The sequence below is a fragment of the Notothenia rossii genome (genome assembly GCF_949606895.1).
Source record: "Notothenia rossii genome assembly, chromosome: 4".
Lineage (NCBI taxonomy): Eukaryota > Metazoa > Chordata > Actinopteri > Perciformes > Nototheniidae > Notothenia > Notothenia rossii.
The window spans coordinates 25,286,697-25,307,812 of NC_136902.1; the positions used below are offsets into that span (position 1 = coordinate 25,286,697).

Here is a 21,116-nt window from a genome sequence, read left to right on the forward strand (position 1 = left end):
ACATGAACCCCCTCCCGCTACCCTGTTTTTGAATGATCATAAATCATAAAAGGTTCTTGCTTTGGTGTTATTTGTTCTTCCTACAATATTGAATAACCCTTTTTAAAATATGTGCACCACCATTAGCTTCCTGCTAATGAAGAAATATAAAACTTTGGAACACCTCCACACACGCCTGACTCATCGCTAGAGGGCACAGTAATCCTGCTGTGGCCTCTGTTGGTTGATAAACCTTGTTCTTATAAAGAGTAAACATTGTAAATGTCATAAGCATCCCAGGCATGTCATGTAAAGATTACGTTTTGGAGCTTTAAATATTATTTTCAGTTTCCGACTAAGAAAGTGGTGGAACGTGTTTTACATTTAAAATGAATAAAACTAAAGGTGCCAAATTGTGGCCAGGGGGGTAAAGTGGAGATGCAGATCTCCACCCACCATACCTCTATCCACCTTACTTGGGGCAGACCAATCACCCTCAGCCTTCGTTCTGATTTCACTTCCACATCTTTACAGTATGTGACTGCATTTTGTAGTGACACTCTTGCAATGAAAAGTATCTTTCTACAGACAGAGAGGATATAAACATGTGGAAAACTACTCAAAACAGATCTGTGGTTATTCCCGTGAAAGGAAGAGCCTCCAGCACATTTTGGCTCGATGACACACTTGTTGACTCACTAGGTGAACACAACAATATTGCATGGAAATAATTAATGCGAGCATGCAGTTCCTCCTGTTGGCCACGAGAGGGAGCCCTCGAGCTGTTTGCAGCCAATCAATCAAATGTCAGTTGTCAACAAACAGAAGGAAAATGTAGAAAAGTGTAAAAAATATCGAAAAAGCAAAACATTAGCTTAGTTCAAACTGATCAAAACGACATATAAAGTTCCAAGTCAAACTCTGACGTTTTAAATACTTTAATGAAAATGTTGCCCTCTTATCTTGCCAAACCGGATTATTAAGTTATCCAGCGACAGTAACACCATCTTCATTTAAATATTAAAGATGCTTATCTGTGAATAAATGCTTCCGCCGATGCAAGCCCCTACCTGCTTGTCAGTTTGCGATGATTGCTTACCTGTGGTGACGTAGGCAGCGCGGCTTAATAGGCGCCTGCAAACAGAGGAGGAAGTGAGTGAGTAAGAAGAAATAGTAACAGCGGAGGACCACTTCTGCTACTGAAAGCCGCACTTAACCACGCTCCGGACAGCAGCCAACTGAGGACGGATATCATTCAATACGAAGGCTGGTGTTTGTATGGTCACCTCGCAAAGGTAAGACAGCCTGTTCACAATCTCAGTGTTTGCTGAACTGCGTTTCACCTCGCTGTTATGAACCATGGGAATGTGAGGCAGACATTTTTTTCTCCCACCCTAATCCTTCTTACAAGGAGCGAAGTTATTTGACAATCGGGGTGCGAGTGAACAGAAAGAGCAAGCAACTTTTTGTATTCCTCTTGAGGCGCAACTGTATTTCAAAACTGCTGTAAGAGCTTTTTTTTTTTTTAACTCTGTTGTGAATGTATCTAATATTGACACTGTCACTATAATGACATGGGCCTGAATAATAAATTGTTTACAATTTTAAACAGGCTACTCTTTGCACAGGTTTGGGGTATTCGTCATAAAGAAAGAGTGAATACGTTTTTCTTGTCGTTTCTGTTGCGCACAGATTTGCTGTAGCAGGTCTCCCCTGTGGGCTTTGGTGTGGACAAGTGCAGTGTAGGAGTGAGCGGTGAGTCACGGGTTGAGTCCCTTGATATGAGTTTTAGGACTGAGACACAACCGTCTGACTGGGAGTGTGTAAGTTGGGAATTGGATAAGAGGCTCTGTTCTCTGATGGGAATACATCTTGGAGCCCCACTGTAGGTCACTGGTGGTATTTTAGGGTCATCAAGACAAGAGAAACTTATATTACTCCTGCTGATTACTCATGTTTCCATTTAAGTTGCTGGTTTGTACATGTTTGCTGCATGTAGTTTGAACTTGAAGTAAAGTCATTTTACCCTCCTTCAATGTTGTAGGTGCTGCAGAGCTCAGTAGACCGGGAGGCGGGAGGCACCATGTCCAACAGCCAGTCAGACAGCTGCATGGGCCACCAGGCCCCTCTAATTCTGGAGAGCGTCTTCTCCACAGAACTCCATATATCTGAGCCTGGAGATGATTGCTCCCCTACACCCCAATCTGAAACACCCCAACCACAGGAAGGTGTAGTAGACAGGCTGGTGGTGCCTCAACAGGTGGTGTTGAGCACCCAGAGTCCTGCAGCGCGGAAAGTTGGCAAAAACCAGCTCATCCCAAAGAAGTTGGCCAGCCGGCATAAAGTCCGCCACCACACCACCGTGGTGACCTTCCCTGTGGGACTGGAGAACTCCACCAGTACGACCCGGAGCCGCCACTCAACTCAGGGGCCAGATTTGTCCTGGGAGGATTATGACAGTGATGGAGACGGCTTTGCTTTGAGGAGGAACCGCAGGAACAAGTCATACAGAGCGGCCGTGACCAGCTTGGACATTGAGGCCATGGCGTCGGGACAGGGGGCCGCATCCACGCTGAAACCTGTCAAAGAGGACCGAGCAGCCAGTCCTGGTCCTGGACGCAAGGTACACAACTGTTTCCTATCTTCCAGACCAGTACATGTGGAGGAAGGCCCCATAGTGTTTACAGGAGTATACTTAAACAAAAATCTTCATTAAGGGATTAAAAGAAGTGCTGAAAATAACATTTCGGGAAAAAAGGTCTAATAAAGTGTTATTGAGACTTATGCATTCTACAGCGTTAAACACTTCACTGCTGTCTCCCCTTTAGAGAACCCTGGGGAGAAAGAGGAACCAGAACAAGCGTGGGTCCTTCAAAGATGGTATGTAATGTGTCACTCTGTCCATTTCTCTAATTTTGCTATAAGAACACAAATAGATTGGAAATAGTACTGCCTATGGTGTTCTTTTGGTGTTGAATGTGTTCTCAATTCAAAATGTAAAGCCTAAAACTGAACTTTATAGCTGGATGCAATAAAATCTGTCATAGCGTAGAAAAGATCCCTTAAGGCATCAGCAGAGGACAGAACAGGAAATCATTCACTCTGAATGTTCCCAGCATGCTGAATGTTATATAGCTGGGTTTAGTTGAGTGTTGAAACTAAACGCTCCTCCTTCAACACACTGCCACTTCTCCTGTTTTGCTTTGAGCTATAAAAATGCAGGCATGAGAAGGTTTGATTAAAGAGCTGTTTGTCACTTGTAAGAGGTGGGGCTCAATATTTGTAGGATGAAGGATTGGTCATCTCAGAAAAACAAGATGACCAATTTCCATCTCAACTTGACATCCACATTAAACACTGTGAGAATAGAACCTGTGACCTTTCACTAACTAACACCCACTGCTGGCATAAATCTGCATTTCAATCTAACTAACCCTGTCACTTTGTTCCAAACAGATGCCTCCTCACCTCCCACACTTTAATCTGCGAAGTTACTCATTGTCGTATTAAACACTTAACAAAATAAAGACAAATAACTTAATTCAAAGGCATCCGACAGTTTTATGGGTGAATTACATCATAATCCTCCATGCATTAGCCTGTTGTGAGAGAAAATAACTCGGTTAAGAAATGACGTACTGTATTTTCACCCTTTCCAACTATGCTTTTTAGGAATTTGCTGTGATTTTCCTGCGTCTATAATCATGAAAATAGTTTTTTACGTGACTTTAAATTCTGAAATAATGTCCACTAACTAAGAAATAACTGAAGTGTTTGTTGATGCGATCCTCAGCTACACCGCGCCTCTACCAGGAGATCCGAGAGCGAGGGCTGCACTCCACCAACCAAGACGAGCTGCTGGACGACTTTGTGGTGGTGGAGCCTCCCGTGGAGGACCAGGGCATCGTGGTGAAGAGCTACCGGCCCGTACAGCTCACATGGAGCCAGCTGCCTCAGGTAAACCCCCCACTGCACTGACAAACATAATACACATTGAGGGAATCAAAGAAGTCTGATTACAAGTTCTGTTTATTAGTTTGCTCTAGATTCCAGAATACCCATAAAGCTTGTCTGACTGGATAGAGTCTTGACATTTCCACAATTTTCAAAACAAGCTTAATCTCGAATATACAGCGGAATGCAAAGTTTAAGATTAGTTGTCTTGTATCTCTTACAAAGGTGAGGGACACGGGTATCCTGACATTGATCTCACCTCTGGAGAGAAAGAGACAAGAGGTAAGTGTGTTTTTGTATTTGTTTGTTCAGGTATGCATTCAAAGTATGCCTATAAATGTCACAAAGGGAGAAAAGAACGTTGATATGAGAGGAACAAATACCGACAATTCTATAGACAATACACTACTAGACATAGAAAACGTAATTTCAGTATGGCAGTTTTATTTCATCACAAAATAACTTATAGAAAGCAGTTTAACATCACAGACTGGCGCCATCTCTACAGTGTGAAACTATCTGACGTTGGATTTCCCCTTCAGTCTAACAACACATGTGTCAATATCAAAGGTCTACCCTGTGTGCACTGCAGTCCTTGAATAAAGCCACACCCTGCCAGTGTGATCACACTCAGTCCGTCTGCTGAGCAGCTGCTTGTCTCACTCTGTACCTTTTTTAGTCCCCTTGTATTCAGCTTTAGTACTTGAGTCATTTACTGTTACTTTTATAGGCATAAAATCATTTTGCTTAAGTTTGGGGATAACTGAAATGAACTAAACACACTGCTTTCCTATTAAATCAGGAAATAAATCTCCCCACCATTGTTCAGACGGAGAAGAGCTTTACCAGGTCAACCAGACAGACTATCATTTACTGCTACTTTGTGAGAAACATTAATGTTGGTGTAAGATTTTCAGAGATATGTGTTCTTGATTTAGCTCAGCTACTGCCCTTTGGTCCTGTCTGAGGACACTTGACTTTTACAGGAGGTGATGTCATCACAACCTGATGGCTCACTTATCAGATCCTAACCAAAAACAGAAGAGATTACCTCAGCCCCCCATTTCAATGTTTTCATACATACTGTCATACAGTAAAAACCACAACACTGCTACTATTTAACCACTGCTGATATGTTTGGAAGTTTGCTGGTATAGGTAGCTGATAATAATCCAGTTTCAGTCTATTCTAAAACATCCAGTAAGAACAGCAGTAAATGTCAGATATATAGAATTTAAATGACCAGAACTCATTTAATTCACAGCATATTGATTATTTGTGTAAGAGACTGGTCTGTTGCACATTGTTTTGTTTAAAACTTGCAAAAGCAGAGGCCATTTATTTGGATTCTCGTTCAAAGGAAATCTAGGAAATCTAAAAAGAACCCAACATTTGAAGTAAATCAAAACCTCTGCCAAAAATAACATACCCTCAGGGATCAAACAATAACAGCATCACATGTTGTTATTAACAGTTTAAGCAGGAATAAAGTGAATGTTGTAATGTTTGTGGATCCTTTATTTATGGTCTTCTTACAGGCCATTTTCGAGATAATCACATCGGAGCATTCGTATCTGCACAGCCTGGGCATTCTGGTGCGTCACTTTAAGAGTAGTGAAGCTCTGAAGAAAACAATGACAGCTACAGAGCACCATCACCTCTTCTCCAACATCTCTGTTATTCACCAAGTCAGCAAAAGGTGGGCACAACATAGGCTTAATCTATTGTTTGTGAGTGTGTGTGCGGTGGAAAACTAAAGCTAGGGGAGGGTTGTTGCCACATAAAAAAGAATCTGATGATGTAATCAGTGTATAAATCATTTTAATGGACTGATTATCTGCATACTGTATCTACACATGTTAACATGTTACACATGTTTAAAAGGGCTGCACACTAAGTTTTTTGTCACACAGTTAATTTTTTTTCCCCCACTGATATGTTGTTTCAAGCAGTTGTTGATTAAAGTTTCAGGTAGAGTATTTGCCCTAAGTATGTTTCAGTATCCTGAAGGCCCCATCAACGTGTTAAAACATGCTGGCCAAACTGGTTTTGCTGCCTTGCTGTTCTTCCCGGGCTTTGCAGTGTTAATGTACCTGAGAGCGGCCTGTGTTGCTGTGTGCTTTGTTGGTTACATTATTTTTGAATGAAAATAGATCCAGTTTTAGCAGCAAGAAAAAAACTGTCGTCCTATCTTTTAATCCTCTAGTTATACGACTCAAAGTAAAACCGGATCTGTGAAACTAGAAGGCAGAAAGTGTCCCAGGAGCTGTGATCTGACTCGCAGTATCTGTGTGTGAATGTGTGTCCTTACTTTGCTTCCTGGGTTGGGCTGCTTTCCAGGTGTCATTTTACTCCTTTTTGTTAAAAAGTCCCTTAGCAAGGGTTGGGCTGTAAGTCATTTATCCTTTTCTAATAGTGCAGATAATGGAAAGCCTTTACATTGCACATCTTACATCTTGAACAGAGAGCTTCACCTGGATCTTATAGTAGAGCAGAGTTTAGTATTTTACTGCATTGACAGATTAGACTATCAGCCTGTGTGCTTTCAGGATTTTTCTGGACTGCACATTTTTCAGAATCCAACAATTAAATGAAGAAGGACGTCTTTTGTTTTCAAAATTCAGGCTTGAATAACTTCTTCATGTGACACAACACATACCAACCTTACTAAACATTACTATTAGACTCAATATCATCTTAGATTGTTGATATTTCAATATGGCCTACATGTGGTATTTTCCTGGTTGCATTATAGTAAAGACGTTTAATTTGATAAACTTACCAGACTGGGCACGTTGTTGTATGGTTTGGCTTTCCCACTTAGTCATTATATCGAGTTAACTGATGAATGTCATTAAAAAATATCATTGTCTGAATATCTTTTGAAAAGATCAATAGTAAAAATAAGGTGGTTTACAGTCAATGTTTACAAAATCCGATGAAACCTTATGACCTTAAGGTGACTTCATATTAGACTTGTACCTGTTTCAGCTGTGTGTATCCTGCTCAGGTAATCAATCCATGGGAGGGAAAACACAGTATATTCACTTCTTTACTTACCTCCCCCTCCCTCTCTCTCTATCTCCATTTTCAGGTTTTTTGAGGACCTTGAACGGCGTCACTCTGACAACCCGGTGATCAGGGACATTAGCGATATTGTTCAGAACCACGCTGCCCACCACTTTGAGCCCTACATCGTGTACTGCTCCAACGAGACTTTCCAGCAGAGGACGCTGCAGAAGCTGCTGTGAGGGGCAACACAAACTGTAACAGCTGAGCTAATACTGTATATTCTGAATTTGCTGAACTTCCCTGTTTATTCCATCTGTAGGACCAGTAACACTGCGTTCAAAGAGACCCTGAACCAGATTGAAGCTAGCAGTGAATGTGGAGCCCTGCCCATGATCTCTTTCCTCATCCTTCCCATGCAGCGAGTCACCAGACTGCCCCTGCTGCTGGACGTCAGTTTAACCTTCATTTTGTTAACATGATTGACATATTTGAAGACACAGTGTAGGAGTCTGAGAGACACACTAGCTATTTCTTCCTACTTGTTAAGTCCACATATTTATGCTACATAGACATTTTTTGGGAAACATATCTACACAACTATACGCGCATCTAAACCAGGGTTAATGTTACATAATTGATTATTTTTAGCTACAGAGGTTGTTTTGCCCGCGGTACATAAATAACTGATATGTTAAAGGTTTCGTAACTGTTGTCTCCCCTCACAGACAATCTGCCAGAAAACTCCAGACAAGACGGCGGAGTACTTTGCTGCTGTCTGGTCGCTGCACGCCATCAGCAAGGTAGAGATGTTGTGAAAACACTCTTTAATGTCAATTGGTTTTGGGTTATCATTGATGTTTGATTGTTATTTCTACAGTTGGTCACTAGCTGCAATGACGGAGCTCAGCGAATGGAGAGAACAGAGCAGATGTACACCATGCAGAAACTCATGGACTTTGGTAAAATCAAAGTAAGTTTTGTTTCTGCAACAAAACATCTTGAGGGGAAATTGCATATTGGAACTTCGATCAAGCTTTGTATCGATTTCAATCATGCAGTTGTGATGCATATTCTGTTTTCTGACCTGAGATGATAACTTGTGTTTCCCCCCCCTGCAGCCATTTCCTCTGGTGTCGTCGTCGCGGTGGTTAAAGAAGCGTGGGGAGCTGGCCCTCTGCAGCGAGGAGCTCAGCATCTGGAGGGCCTTCAGCAACCGGAGCTACTACCTGTTCCTCTTCAACGACGTGCTGATCGTCACAAAGAAGAAGAGGTCAGTGGGATCAAATACAGAGTTCTCTGCTCACTCAATGTAAGAAATCATATTAAGTGGAAAAAAAACTGACAGAAATGCGTATCTTTAAAAAAAAAGTTTTTTCCAAAAGGACTGTCAGGATACCTCTTGCTCAACGATAAATTGGTCCGTAATTTATTTTAATAAAAAATATTAATTTAATTTGAAGACTATTTTATGCCACAATATAATGGCATGTATATAACATTGCATGTTAACTTTTTAATTCTTAAGAAAATGCGTAATAAATTAAACATTAAGAGGATAAAAACCACACAACCAAATAAATAAATAAGATTGCTGTTAACAACAATTGCACTTCAATTGAATATTAATGATACAAGTAACACCCCAGGAGTGCTGGATAATAAGTCAACAATGTTATGATAATGACAAGCCTATTCTCCAGCATGTATTCATTCTAATAGGATCACTTCATATTAATTCAGCCTCTCATAATAAAACACTAGGACAGGAAGTGATGTAATTGAAATGTAAAGCTTCTTTTACACTCCTAATTACTTCAAAAAGAGACCAGTGGGTAAAATGCAGACTGAGACCATATTTCAAAGCATTTCAAGAGCTTTTTGCACTTATCCTGCTGGAACCTGTGGACACTGAGTAGATCCAGCTGCTGACAGCATAAGGAACAGATTGAAATGAGTGGAAGGGGACAGAGAAAGGAGAGAGCATGGATGTTGTGCTTGCATACTTGAGATTCTTCAATCTTGCATTCAGCGTGTCAGCTCGACAGACTACAGCTCTCTGTTTTGAGTTAGGGAGAAACAAAACAATGTCAGCACTGAGGAATACGCTTCCCACAACACTGCAGTCATTTTCAGCTTGTTAAGTGGAAACTGCAAGCCAGTCTTCAGGTGATAATATCTAGAAAATGCTATTAGCATATAACGGAATGTAGTTTGAATGTGTTAATACATACACTATTGGCTGGGTGTGCAAACATTTAAATTCCCATTATAGCTGTGGATGATTTAAATAATTAAAAGAAAATATGAGTAATATACATTTTGTTTTTTCAGTGAGGAGAGCTTTGTGGTGATGGACTATGCTACTTTGGAGAATGTGGAGGTGGAGGTGGTGGAGGAGGCAGAAGGACGGATGTCTCCACCCTCCAAAAACAGCTCCAGCCACTATCTGTCCTTCAAGCTGCTGATGAGCAAGAACAGCGACGGCAGAGCGGAGCAGATCTCCCTGGTGGCCGAGTCCAGGTACAGCCGCTCTCATCCCCATCAGCCAAGAACTTTACATAATAAGCACCGTTGTTAACCTTATATGTTTGAAAAACTCAAGGTTTAAGTATAAGGAGTATATACAGGTATTATTTAATAATAAGGTCTGGAGAGGGAACATTTTTCTGTCACAAACTGGCTACATATCTGCAAATACAATCTCGCTTGCACTAAATATTGGTGGTTAAGATTAAGGTGGCAAACTATATTGACTTTTTTTTAATATCACATTCACACGCTAGGCTCATGGAACATCCCTAAGGGAAACCATTTCTGATGTTTTGCGTTTGTCTCCCTCTACTGACAGAAGTTTTACTTGCAACCTTACATGCTCCTTTTCATAAAGCACTCATAAGAAACTGAATTTGTGTGTTATCAGATGTACAATACGTTAAACATATTTCACCGTATTTTTTAACTCTGTTTCCAAGGGTGGATCGGGCACGTTGGATAGTTGCTCTCACAGAACACAAGCAGGCAGGAGTCTTAACCTGCAAAGATGGTAAGTCAGCAGGTTGTTTACAAAGGGAGGAACCCCTTTGTAAATACAGCATTCCTTAAGCCAAACCAGTTATAGTTTAAAAAGTGACAATTAATAAAAATCTGTTTATTACCTTTCATGTGTAAATTATTAATTAGTCATGAAACTATTTCTAGTCAGTCCTATTCAATCCGTGTATCTACCGTCCAATTGTTTTTCTTTATTAAACACGTAAGCGGAAGAGCGTCTGAGAGGCGTTTTTGCTTTTTACCTTACTAAATGGTCTAATGCTCCTTGGAGCGAGGGGCGGGGCCAAACTCACGGAAGTGATTTCAAAACAAAAGCCCTCGTTTGCTAAAATCACACTTGAATCACGACAGTATCCTGCTGAAGGAACAGTGATTATTATAAACAAGGGGAATTTAGCGATCACAACGAAAACGACTAAGACACATATTGAGCCCAGAGAATGGATGTTATTAAGGGCTGTAAATATAATAAGCCTCTGTCTAAAGTGGACAACATTGTTAAGAGATTTAAACTATACAGCGGTTCTGCACTGTGGTCACTCAGCCGTCTCTCGAGTTTGTTTTTTCAAATCAGCTGCTCTTCATTCCTGCTATATTTGACAAGTGATACAAATATGTTTTACCACAAGTTCTTAAGGAAACTGACACTGTTGGACTCGGTTCTAGTTTGACTTTGTGAGTAATCCTCTGTCAAAGTCCCCTCCTTACATAATGCATGTTTTTCTGCTATATTTGATGAATGATAAAAATATAATGTTACCATTAGTTCTTAATGAAATTGATACTGTTTGACTTTGTATTAGCCTACTACTTACAATACATTGAAGTACTTTTACTGTGTATTTTTTGAGAAATACTCTGTCAAAGTCCCCTGCTGAGAACAAAATCGAGCCACTTCTGCTAAGTTTGATGAGGGAATTCTTTTTTGTTGCCATTAGTTCTTCGTGAGATTGATCCGGTTGGACTCAGTACTAGTGAAACTACCCCCACAAGTACTATGAAGTACTTACTACTTTTCCAGTACTCCTGTCAATGTCCCCTCCTGAAAACAAGAATGCATGTCTCTTTGCTGTTTTGAATAAGCGTTAAAAAACCTTTCTTCATGAGACTGATATTGTTGGACAGATTATTTTAAGAGGATGGTAGACTGCACACTGATAAACTCTGTCACTCTTGTTGGCCTCTTATGATGCTGCTGTCTTTTAAAATGTATGATTATTTCTCTACTCCTAGTTCATTCCTCGCAGATTCTTCCATCAGTCCCAGTCATTGCATGTCAGTCAATAGAGCTTCGAAAAATGGGTCCAATTCAACAAAATGTTTTTTTGTGAGTGAAGGCCAGAGCTAAATTATAGATTGTTTGATTGTGTAATTACAAGGTAGGTGAGAGAAAATGAATCCACATCCTCCTATGAAACGTATTTTATTTCCTTTTCCATGTTATACTTATACTTACTTGCATTAGAACATTTGCATGTTGAACTACATGCTGGATATCTTCCCAGCCTCAAGGAAATACAATAAAATAAATGGATTCATAATTTTAAAAAATTTATAAAAATTTATACATTAATAATGTTGTGGGCAAACATTTCAAATATAAAATGAAAATAAGTTTACTCTTGAAATGATTTCTCACAAAAACCTTTCTAAATTATAGTAAATTATTAAAAAAGGTTTAGTCAATATACGTTTTTCTGCCTAAAATAGTTGAAATTGAACGTAAACTATATCAAACACCACATGCATGGCAATTAACCTATTTTTGCCCGCTATTTAAATTGACTTTGGTTAGTTAATACAAATATTGATATTATATATTTAGCATATAATTGATGCAGTCTTTCTGAACACTTTTTTAAAAAAATACTGCAAATGAAGAATATTTTAAATGTTCTGCACAGACAGTGCCCTAACTTACAGCAGTTGAAAAGATGTGTGGAAGGATAAATTATTGATGTACTTCAATGGCTCTCTAGATAAAGGGCGTTTTATGGTTGCTTCTATTATCTTCAGATAGTGGTTTGCTTAAATAACTAGTGACATTTTAATAAATATTGCAAAAAAGGGCTCCAAAAAAGGCATATAACCTGGCAGGCTTAACCAGTCTGTATTTCACCAAGCACCACAAGATTCAGAGTTTATAAAGTACAATTCTGGGCCATTGATTGTGTCATTTCTCCAAACACATACAGTAAAAATGCCTGTTTTGAAGCCTTAAAATGGTGCAGGAAAAGGACTTTACATTGTATTATACTTAAAGACAGGGCTATTCAGTTAAGAGAAGAGAAAAAAGGAAAGCAAATTGTTACAATGGATGACGTAACATTAATGACAGACATAATATGAGCTCCTTGGCACTCAGACTTTAGAGGGGTCATTTTGTGATCATGGGGCATCACCCTTACAGCATCAGGACAATATCATATGGAGTCAGACACTGGAAGTGTGCTGGAGGCGTTGACTGGGACTGATGGAAGGATGAGGCTGATGAGAATGAAGAATCTGTCACGAACTAGCAGCTGAGAAATAATTATATATTAAAAGACAGCAGCATCATAAGAGGCCAACACTCTGTCAGTGTGCAGTCTACCATCCTTTTAAAATACTCTGTCCAACAATATCAGTCTCATGAAGAAAGGTTTTTTTTAACGAAAAACATGCATTCTTGTTCTCAGGAGGGGACATTGACAAAGGATTACTGGAAAAGTACACAATAAGTACTTCATAGTACTTGTGGGGGTAGTTTCATTAGTACTGAGTCCAACAGGATCAATCTCATGAAGAACTAATGGCAACAAAAAAGAATTCCCTCGTCAAACTTAGCAGAAGTGGCTTGATTTTGTTCTCAGCAGGGGACTTTAACAGAGTATTTCTCAAAAAATACACATTAAAAGTACTTCAATGTATTGTAAGTAGTAGGCTAATACAAAGTCAAACAGTATCAATTTCATTAAGAACTAATGGTGAAATTATATTTTTATCATTCATCAAAGATAGCAGAAAAACATGGAAAACTATGGAGGGGACTTTGACAGAGGATTACTCACAAAGTACACAGTAAAAGTTCTTCATTTTATTTCTGGTAGAAGTCAAACTAGAACCGAGTCCAACAGTGTCAGTTTCCTTAAGAACTTGTGGTAAAACATTTGTATCACTCGTCAAATATAGCAGGAATAATGAAGAGCAGCTGATTTGAAGAAAAAAAACCGCGAGAGACGGCTGAGTTGACCGCAGTGCAGAACCGCTGTATAGTTTAAACCTCCTATAATGTTGTCCATTTTAGACAGAGGCTTATTATATTTACAGCAATTAATAACATCCATTTTCTGGGCTCAATATGTGTCTTGGCCGTTTTCGTTGTGATCGCTAAATTCACCTTGTTTCCCTTTGTTTATAATATTATCACCGCTTTTGTTTTGAAATCACTTCCGTGAGTTTCGCCCCGCCCCTCGCTCCAATGACCATTAGACCATTTAGTAAGGTAAAAAGCAAAAAGCAAAAAGGCCTCTCAAACGCTCTTCCGTTTACGTGTTTAATAAAGAAAAACAATTGGACGGTAGATACACGGATTCTATTCACACTACTAATACAGCTGCTTAGGTTTGATCTTTTCTCCAGAGATTTAAAATACAAATGTTCTATCTATTTTAATCCTGACTCAGGGTTTACAAGGTTTTTTACAATAGAATATATTCAAATAAAAATCATTATTAATCCCATTTGACTCTCACCCTGTATATATATGAAACAGATGTCGGACTATGTGATCCTACAGTATGTACCAAATGTGCCTTAGACATCCACAGAACCATTTAAAAAACCAGACAGATGTGAAGCAGTCATTCAGAATTATACATATTGGTCCAAAGTGTCCTTTTATGTCTTAAGGCAAATGCACAGAATGTTGGATAACACAAAACATATGTGTTTGATTAAATAAGCAGTCAGAGAGCACAGAACAATGCTAATTGCCCTCATCATGTACTATTAACAAAAGTAAAGTTTGTATCTATGAATCAGATTTGTTCCAATATGTAATGGGTTCTTCCTTGGCCCATGCTTAACCTTCCAATAAGTTGCAGGAACATCTGATCCGTATTTTTGTTATTCTGTGACAACAAACCGCTGATGCAAACATAAACTCTTTAAAGAAGTAATACTTTTGTTTAAAGATCTGCAAGCCCTTTTGATATTATGTCACTTGCATCATTCAAACTACCACCTTCACAATCACCATTCACAGAGGCCGTTTGCATAATGGCTTTAACATGAGTGTGTCTCTCTCTGTTATCTGATTTCACTATCAAAGGGTGTGTCTCCAGGGTGCATGACACACTCCAGGAAGTGATGTGTTTAGCAGGGTGGCACATTGTGTTCAGAGTACAAACAATATGGTTTTTAAGGTAACACTTGATCTACAAAATAGTAATTTGTCTCAATTACTGGCCATATTATCTTTTAACCTTGAAGAAAACGTTTCTTAAACAGGAAGCAAATAATCAAAAAATTGAGAAAAACCTTGATGATTTGAAGAGTGGGCTGCGTTCAATTACAGCACATTTGATCAAAACATATTTTAATTAAATCTTGTTCTATTTATGCAGTAAAATACAAGTTTATTTTATCAGTTGTTTGTTAACTAGTTCTTAAACGCATGCATTCTCCCTGAACCTCACTATTTGGAACACGTCAGAACTCGCACAGACGTGTAGATCACCTGTGAAAGCTTCAGGTTGTTTGTGTTTTTAAATAGTATGTTTTAAGCGAAAATGCATGTTTGGGCCTTAGTGAACAAATGACTGATATACAATACTACGATTTAAGTTGTTTGAGTGTGTAAATCCGTTTTTGTTTTGCTGTGTTAAACCTGGCTCCCCTTTTGTGAAGGATTTTAGTTTTGTTTGACGTGAGGCATGTACAAGGTAACCCTAAGTAATTGATAAACAAATGTCAATTATGCAGATGAAGTGTTATGTCTACTCCAAGAACCATGTACAAAATGCTGTTAGACAAAGACTTTAAATACAGAAAAATGTGATGTCTCTTCCATAAAAAGCTTTGATTGTGTGAATCACATTGCATTATGGGAATGTGTTTCAGGTCTTCCACAGTATGAGGCCAACAAATCCTACATGCCAAAGGAGCTGGATGAGTTGGGGCTGAAACAGGCTGAGCTTGTCATCTTGTTGCAGAAAGAGGAAGGTGAGTGCGTGCACATACTCTCATAGCATCGTCTTCAGACCTCCGTGCTCGTCACTACAATTCATATTAAAACTTGTAAGAGTGCTAAGATGGTAACTTTGGTCTGTTCTTCCTAGCATGGTGCTATGGGGAGAGGATGCGCGATGGAGTGAGAGGCTGGTTTCCTGCTACCTGTGCCACAGAGATCACAGACCTCATGGCCATTGAAAACAACATGCAACGTATGAAGCGCCTGCGCAAAGAGACCAATGTTTGAGAGATGGACAAAATAACTACCATTGAGAAGACTGGTGACGGCCATTATGTTCAGTTATTAAGATTGCATTGTTTCCGTGTCGTACTGAACATTCCATGACTAAATGCTATACTACCTGTTCACCAGGATATGAAAAGCTAAAATAATTGCCAGCTATGTTGTCCTTATACCAAGGTAGTCTACGTTGAATACAATGTGACCATGAGAGTCCTGGGTTGATTCCAGCCAGCTTCATGTTACCCTTATCAGACTGTCCAACCCAATTATTTCAAAATATGACGATCAGGATGAATTGACATCTCAATCAGACTGTTTAAAGGTATTTTTGTTCACCTTCTATGTATGTGACCATTAAAGACAGGACTTTAGCAGGACTTCCCACTTGTACAGCACAACCATTTCTTCTTTTGTTGTGAATGTGAATTTAAAACCTACTTGCTGTTCTAAACAATGAACCTGAAATACAGCCTGGGACTTTTAATTGAAAAATCAACATTTAACTCTGAAGTCTACATGACTGTATTACCACACTGTCCCATTACCTAACAAGTTGGGTAACTGGATTTTATGCTAAATGTTGGTTGCATCCCGTGTATCACTGCAACATATGTAGGTTTGTGTATTAAATGTGAACCCAGAATCAGAGTATGTAAAAATATATTTACCACTAAATGCAGTTTGACATACTGCTTTGGTTCTGACCGTATTCATTTTGAAAAGCAAAAACACTCCAAACCTAACCGTATACTATGTAACTGAAAGATAAATTAAGTTGGTGTCATTGTTCAAAGCCAATATACTTGAAATATAAAAATAAAGCAAACACTTGAGACAATGGTCCTGGTTTCTGGATTTTTATTTGAGCTTGCATTTTGTTAAAATGTTTGAATACATAAAAAGTTATTTAAAAATGTCAAACTGACCAGATATCAAATTCTATTTTTTCTTTAAAAACCATTTGGTGTAAAAACTTAGGACAGATTTAGAAAAACATTTGCTGTTTCCCCAAAACTTTTTGTAGCTGTCACATAAAAATAATGGAAAAAAAAAAACAAGTCTGCATAGATTCTGCAGGCAATCGGTGGTAATCTGGTCAAATGCATGGTGCAAGCTTGTGACGATCGTCAAGTCAAATCTTTATTGCTCAGATCTTGTTTGATGTTTCTTCTTGTTGACAAAAAAACTGCAAAAGAAGAAAAATTGTAAATTAGTTGACATTCTGTATGCTGTTTTCCAGATGGCAGATGTTGCTATGTAGATAAAACAATAGATTGTGTCCAAAAGTTTGCCTTGGATTCTGCACTAAATAGCCTTGGGGTGGAAACGAAAGTCTAGCTAGCCCAACTAAGCTCTAAAATGTTAAGTTTCCAAGTTGTTAATGTTTGATTTATTGGAGAAGCTATTAACTCACCCGGACGATGGTAAAAGATGGTAGGTGCCGGTGGGCAGGTTGTTTCCTACTCAGCCCCACCCTGCTGGGCCTCGGGAGCGGACGTTTTCTCTGCAGGTGGGTCACCTCCTGTCTTGGCCTCCTTGGTTTCTGGGCCGGGTTTGTCGCCAGCCTGTGGACGTCTGCGGCGATAGTTGAAGTTGCGGCGATAGCGACGCTGGCGGGGCTGTTGGTTTTGACCACCTTCGCCTCCCTGATTCTCCTTGTCCTCCTCGCCTTCCTGTGCCGGTCTTGGGCGGGGTGGAGCCCTGAGGTGAACAAGCAAACGTTACTTTAATGAATTATACAATAACTCATAACTAAAATTTGAATGCACAGCTACAATTTGAGGTTGGGCTTCAACAAAGGGAGAGCTTTTCCATCCAAAACAGGAGGCATTTGTTTTGGGGGGTTTTCAAGGTCAGTTGAACATTCTAATTTAAATTTTAGACAGCCCATTGCTTTTCTCTCCCGTTGTTAAAGCATTTCGCCAATAAAGCCAACACGCAAACCTTGGTTTGAAGCCTCTGTAGTAGCTCTGCCTCGCTGGTTGTTTGCCTTGATCAGGACCTCCCTGGCTCTCGTCACCCTCGCCTCCCTGAAATCAAAAAGATCAAAGATAACACTGGGTTAACTGAATATTTGTTATGCAGTACAGGCAGGAAGGAAACTGGCCAGATTTCTACTTAATGTTGAGTCTGATAGAAGAACTCCAGCATAACAGATTATTTTGGTCAATTTGCGAAATATTGGCCAGACCCCCGATACACCAAGATTCTTTGCTCACAACCACGTGAATGTTGAAATGAGAGGGTGTTGTGTATGACATCAACATGTGAAGTGTCCCGAGTGCGACTGCTGGGTGCCTGCTTCAGGATGAAGCCCTGTGACGGCGTACCGCAAGCATCTCTCCACGTGGTGCGTTAGTATACGGGGGGCGGCGGCCGTAGCGTCTACTTACAAAGTATGGAGGGTAGCGCCGTCTGCCGGGATAAGCGGGTCTGCGCTGCTGTGGCTGGGATTCTCCTTCAGGGGCGCTCTCTCCCCCATCTCGGCTGCCTTTTTCACGACCTCCGTTGCCTGGCTCACCCTCTCCGTCACTCTGGTAATTGTCTGGATATTCTCCAGCGCGGGGAGGGCCCCTTCTCCGGGGATAGCGCCTGAAGCGGTTCCGGTCAGCAGCGTACTTACTACCCTGGACTGCACTGCCTTCTGGGCCGGTGACATTTGCCGCCTCCGCTCCCTTTTTGAAAAAAGAATACCAAAAATTATAATCGAGGAAAATAATTTATAAAAAATGTAAGAGCTGAATACTAAAATAATTTTTGGGGTCAAACAAAGCTAGGCTTACCTTTTCTCCCTCAACTACGTCAAACTCCACAGTTTCTCCATCTCCAACACTGCGAAGGTATTTTCTCGGGTTGTTCTTTTTGATGGCTGTCTAAAAATCATGAAAGATTAAGATGTTAGATTTGATATTAAAGATCATTTTAAATTATCATTTAAGAAACACTACCTAAAACTTACCTGGTGTACAAAAACGTCCTCTTTTGTATCATCCCTAAAAGATAAAAGGAAGAAAACCCCTCAGTTACTGGAAGTTAGCAGCATCTTGTTACAGAATGCAACATTGTATCTGCTTAGGGTTAAGTACTATGCATAACAACAGCTTTGAGACAAGGAGAAAAATGGTCTGGTCAGCTCTGTAAGCAAATCAAAGCGATAATAGGATTGAGAGTGTTCCTTCACACACAGAGATGATATCAGGGTCTTAAGGACATGGGGATAGGGGTGGAGTCTACTTACCTATTGATGAAACCATATCCATTCCTGACGTTGAACCATTTGACTGTACCCAAGACTTTAGTTGCTGCAATGAGGCACAAAAAAAAACAATTAACCAAGCTATGGTAAGTTCTCAGCCTGTAGATGCTGGGAGTGTAAATGTAATGCCCCAAACATGCCAATTCATGTTTCACAAGACCTCTACCAATGAGTAACAAATAAGGAATCAAATAACAACAGATGCTGAAAAAACTAATGGCTGGATAATGTGCGAGTTATATTTAACTCCCAACTCTCACTCTTTTTATAGGTCGTGATACTTGTGTGTGTTTAGTGCCAGCTGCACTTGGTGTGAGGTATGAACCAAGAGCATTATGACCCAGAAATGACTGTGCTTTTTCACATGCAGAACTTTAATGTCTCAGCCAAATGATTAATGCCTCCGTTTTATAGAATGCTGAAATATAGCATATCAAAAGATAATATATGCTACATTAGTTGTGGTACATAGCAAGTTATATTACTACAGACCTACTGTCCCATTTTAATCCGCACTGCTCAGTATTTGAGCGTTCACACGTGGTTGTGTCGCGCCCGGATATGTTAGCAAGCAGCGAGCCCAGCTGGCTGGTTAGCATAGTTGCTAACGGGGTCTCAACCATGTGCTTGGATTAAAGCCAGCAAGCGGAAACTACTGTAGCACACAGTGTACCATGTATTTACAAGAAACCATTGGGTTGATTGTAACTAAATAGGGCGGTGTTATGGTGGTTTATGTTTTTCATTGAACAGGCAACTTAATGGCAAAATAATTCCGTGGGATCCTACGGCGGACATTTTGGGTTCCTCTTCAGCCATGTAAATAGCTAATGTAGCTTCGTTAGCCGACGAGCTAACGTTATCATCCTGGTAAGTAGCTAACTCTAGGCCCCTGCATTAGAGCGAAATTCGACAGTTATATTCCAATGTATTTATTAACCAGAATCGCTATGATCGTTTTGCCAGGTCACGTTGGCTACGAGTTTGCTGATGTTTTACGAGATTTTTTGAGAAAAATCTACTAAGGCGGAACCATCCGTTCCGTGTGAACAAAGGGACGGCCAAGAGCTAACGTTAGCTTGCTTTCGACGAAAGTAGTCGTGGCCGGCTAAATTAGCATTACGAAATAACTTCGTGTGCCACCATGATGCTTGATATACATTATCGCTATCGTGTAACGCCAACTGATATTGCCTAACTTGTTTGTGTTAAGAATGGCACTAACGTTGGCGTGGAGACCAGAGTCCTTAAACAACCTCAACGGTCGTTCCTCTGGCGACCAGTCGGTAACATAGATTTCTGAGGCGGCTGTTTAGGTTAGAAGGCCGGTGAGCAGGAGAGATTAACCGGTTGAAATGCAGGATTACATCTAAAATTACTGTTCTGATCTTAGATGTATCTCAGTTTGACAAACGCTTACTTGTTTAAATCAGCTATTTAATAGATTACCAAGCATTGGATATGTACAGATTGCTACGATAACCAACGACCAACATTACAACTGTCATTTTTGTATGTCTTGTCTGGTGAGGCCATATTCTCTTCTCTATTTGGTTTCCTTTGAGATAAAAAAAAAACTGCTCATCGTCAATATCACATTCAAACACTAACGTTTCTTTATCAGACATCTGACACGTTGTACATTATCAGTATACAAAAAAAAGCTATTTGCCGAAATTAACATTTAATGTATAGTCTGCAGATTTCCCCTATGATCGTTGATGGCTTTATCAGAATGTTAGCGAGGTTTTTCAACCGTTAACGGAGCCGGTGATCGGTTGGTAACGCTTGCAACTGCCGCTTTTGCGCATTGCCTCTACGGTATCCCAAACCACGTTAGCTAACTAGCTCATTTCCAGTCTTACCGATGACCTTCTTATCCACCGCGGAAGCTTCGGCTGCCGGGCTGGATGGGCTCTCCGCATCGGCAGCGGCATCAGGCGGCTGTTGTGTCTCGGCCTCGCTGCTCATGGTTACTACTGGTTGGTAATGGCTTCTGCCGGCGGCGGCTCTCTGCTATGTTTCCCGGTGCTAGATGGTAACCTGGGCCGGCGGTGGTGGGGGCTACTGCCTTGGGGCTCTCTGCTTTCCTCTTTCCGCTCCCGTTGCCGATCGAACTGGGCAGAGTGAGATGGTATGCTGGGGAATGTTCCTGCTCAGGGACCCGCCCAAATGTTCTTCGCATTGGCTACGAGAAAGCCAACGCGTTCCTGTTGGCCGAAGCAACTGTCAATTATGTTTGAGGGTAATCTGATTGGCTAAATGGGGATGTACCTGTCCCTTCTCACCGCCCCACAGTGATGTCAAAGCCAGACAAGTCAGACAGATAACGATGACACTTTTTGGAACAGTGTCTGCAGGGCTGATGGTCTTTTTACCGGATTTTTACAGAATGTTCAAGTACTG

The 21,116-nt window shown here is 40.3% G+C and overlaps 2 protein-coding genes across 3 annotated transcripts; one reads left to right on the forward strand and one right to left on the reverse strand.

Annotated features, from left to right (window-relative positions):
- Positions 1 to 1,115: 1,115 nt before the first annotated feature.
- On the forward strand, positions 1,116 to 16,561 carry arhgef16 (Rho guanine nucleotide exchange factor (GEF) 16). Of its 2 annotated transcripts, XM_079677634.1 has the most exons (16): positions 1,116 to 1,274; positions 1,672 to 1,734; positions 2,024 to 2,602; positions 2,808 to 2,859; positions 3,773 to 3,936; positions 4,159 to 4,215; positions 5,472 to 5,632; positions 7,028 to 7,180; positions 7,265 to 7,394; positions 7,671 to 7,745; positions 7,823 to 7,915; positions 8,064 to 8,215; positions 9,277 to 9,465; positions 9,918 to 9,988; positions 15,100 to 15,201; positions 15,318 to 16,561. In XM_079677634.1, the coding sequence occupies exons 3-16, from the start codon at positions 2,063 to 2,065 to the stop codon at positions 15,455 to 15,457; spliced, it is 2,079 nt and encodes a 692-aa protein (XP_079533760.1). In that variant the 5' UTR covers positions 1,116 to 1,274; positions 1,672 to 1,734; positions 2,024 to 2,062; the 3' UTR covers positions 15,458 to 16,561. The 2 variants fall into 2 exon arrangements, with proteins under 2 accessions (XP_079533760.1, XP_079533761.1); XM_079677635.1 differs by lacking the exon at positions 1,672 to 1,734 and having other exon boundaries at positions 1,119 to 1,274.
- Positions 16,296 to 20,910, reverse strand: ybx1 (Y box binding protein 1). The gene is given in 9 exon segments (XM_079677636.1): positions 16,296 to 16,640; positions 16,869 to 17,155; positions 17,399 to 17,484; positions 17,848 to 18,129; positions 18,238 to 18,327; positions 18,414 to 18,447; positions 18,693 to 18,756; positions 20,576 to 20,709; positions 20,711 to 20,910. Coding segments are annotated over 8 exon segments (1,116 nt in total). The 5' UTR covers positions 20,896 to 20,910; the 3' UTR covers positions 16,296 to 16,640; positions 16,869 to 16,914.
- Between the last annotated feature and the right edge of the window lie 206 nt (positions 20,911 to 21,116).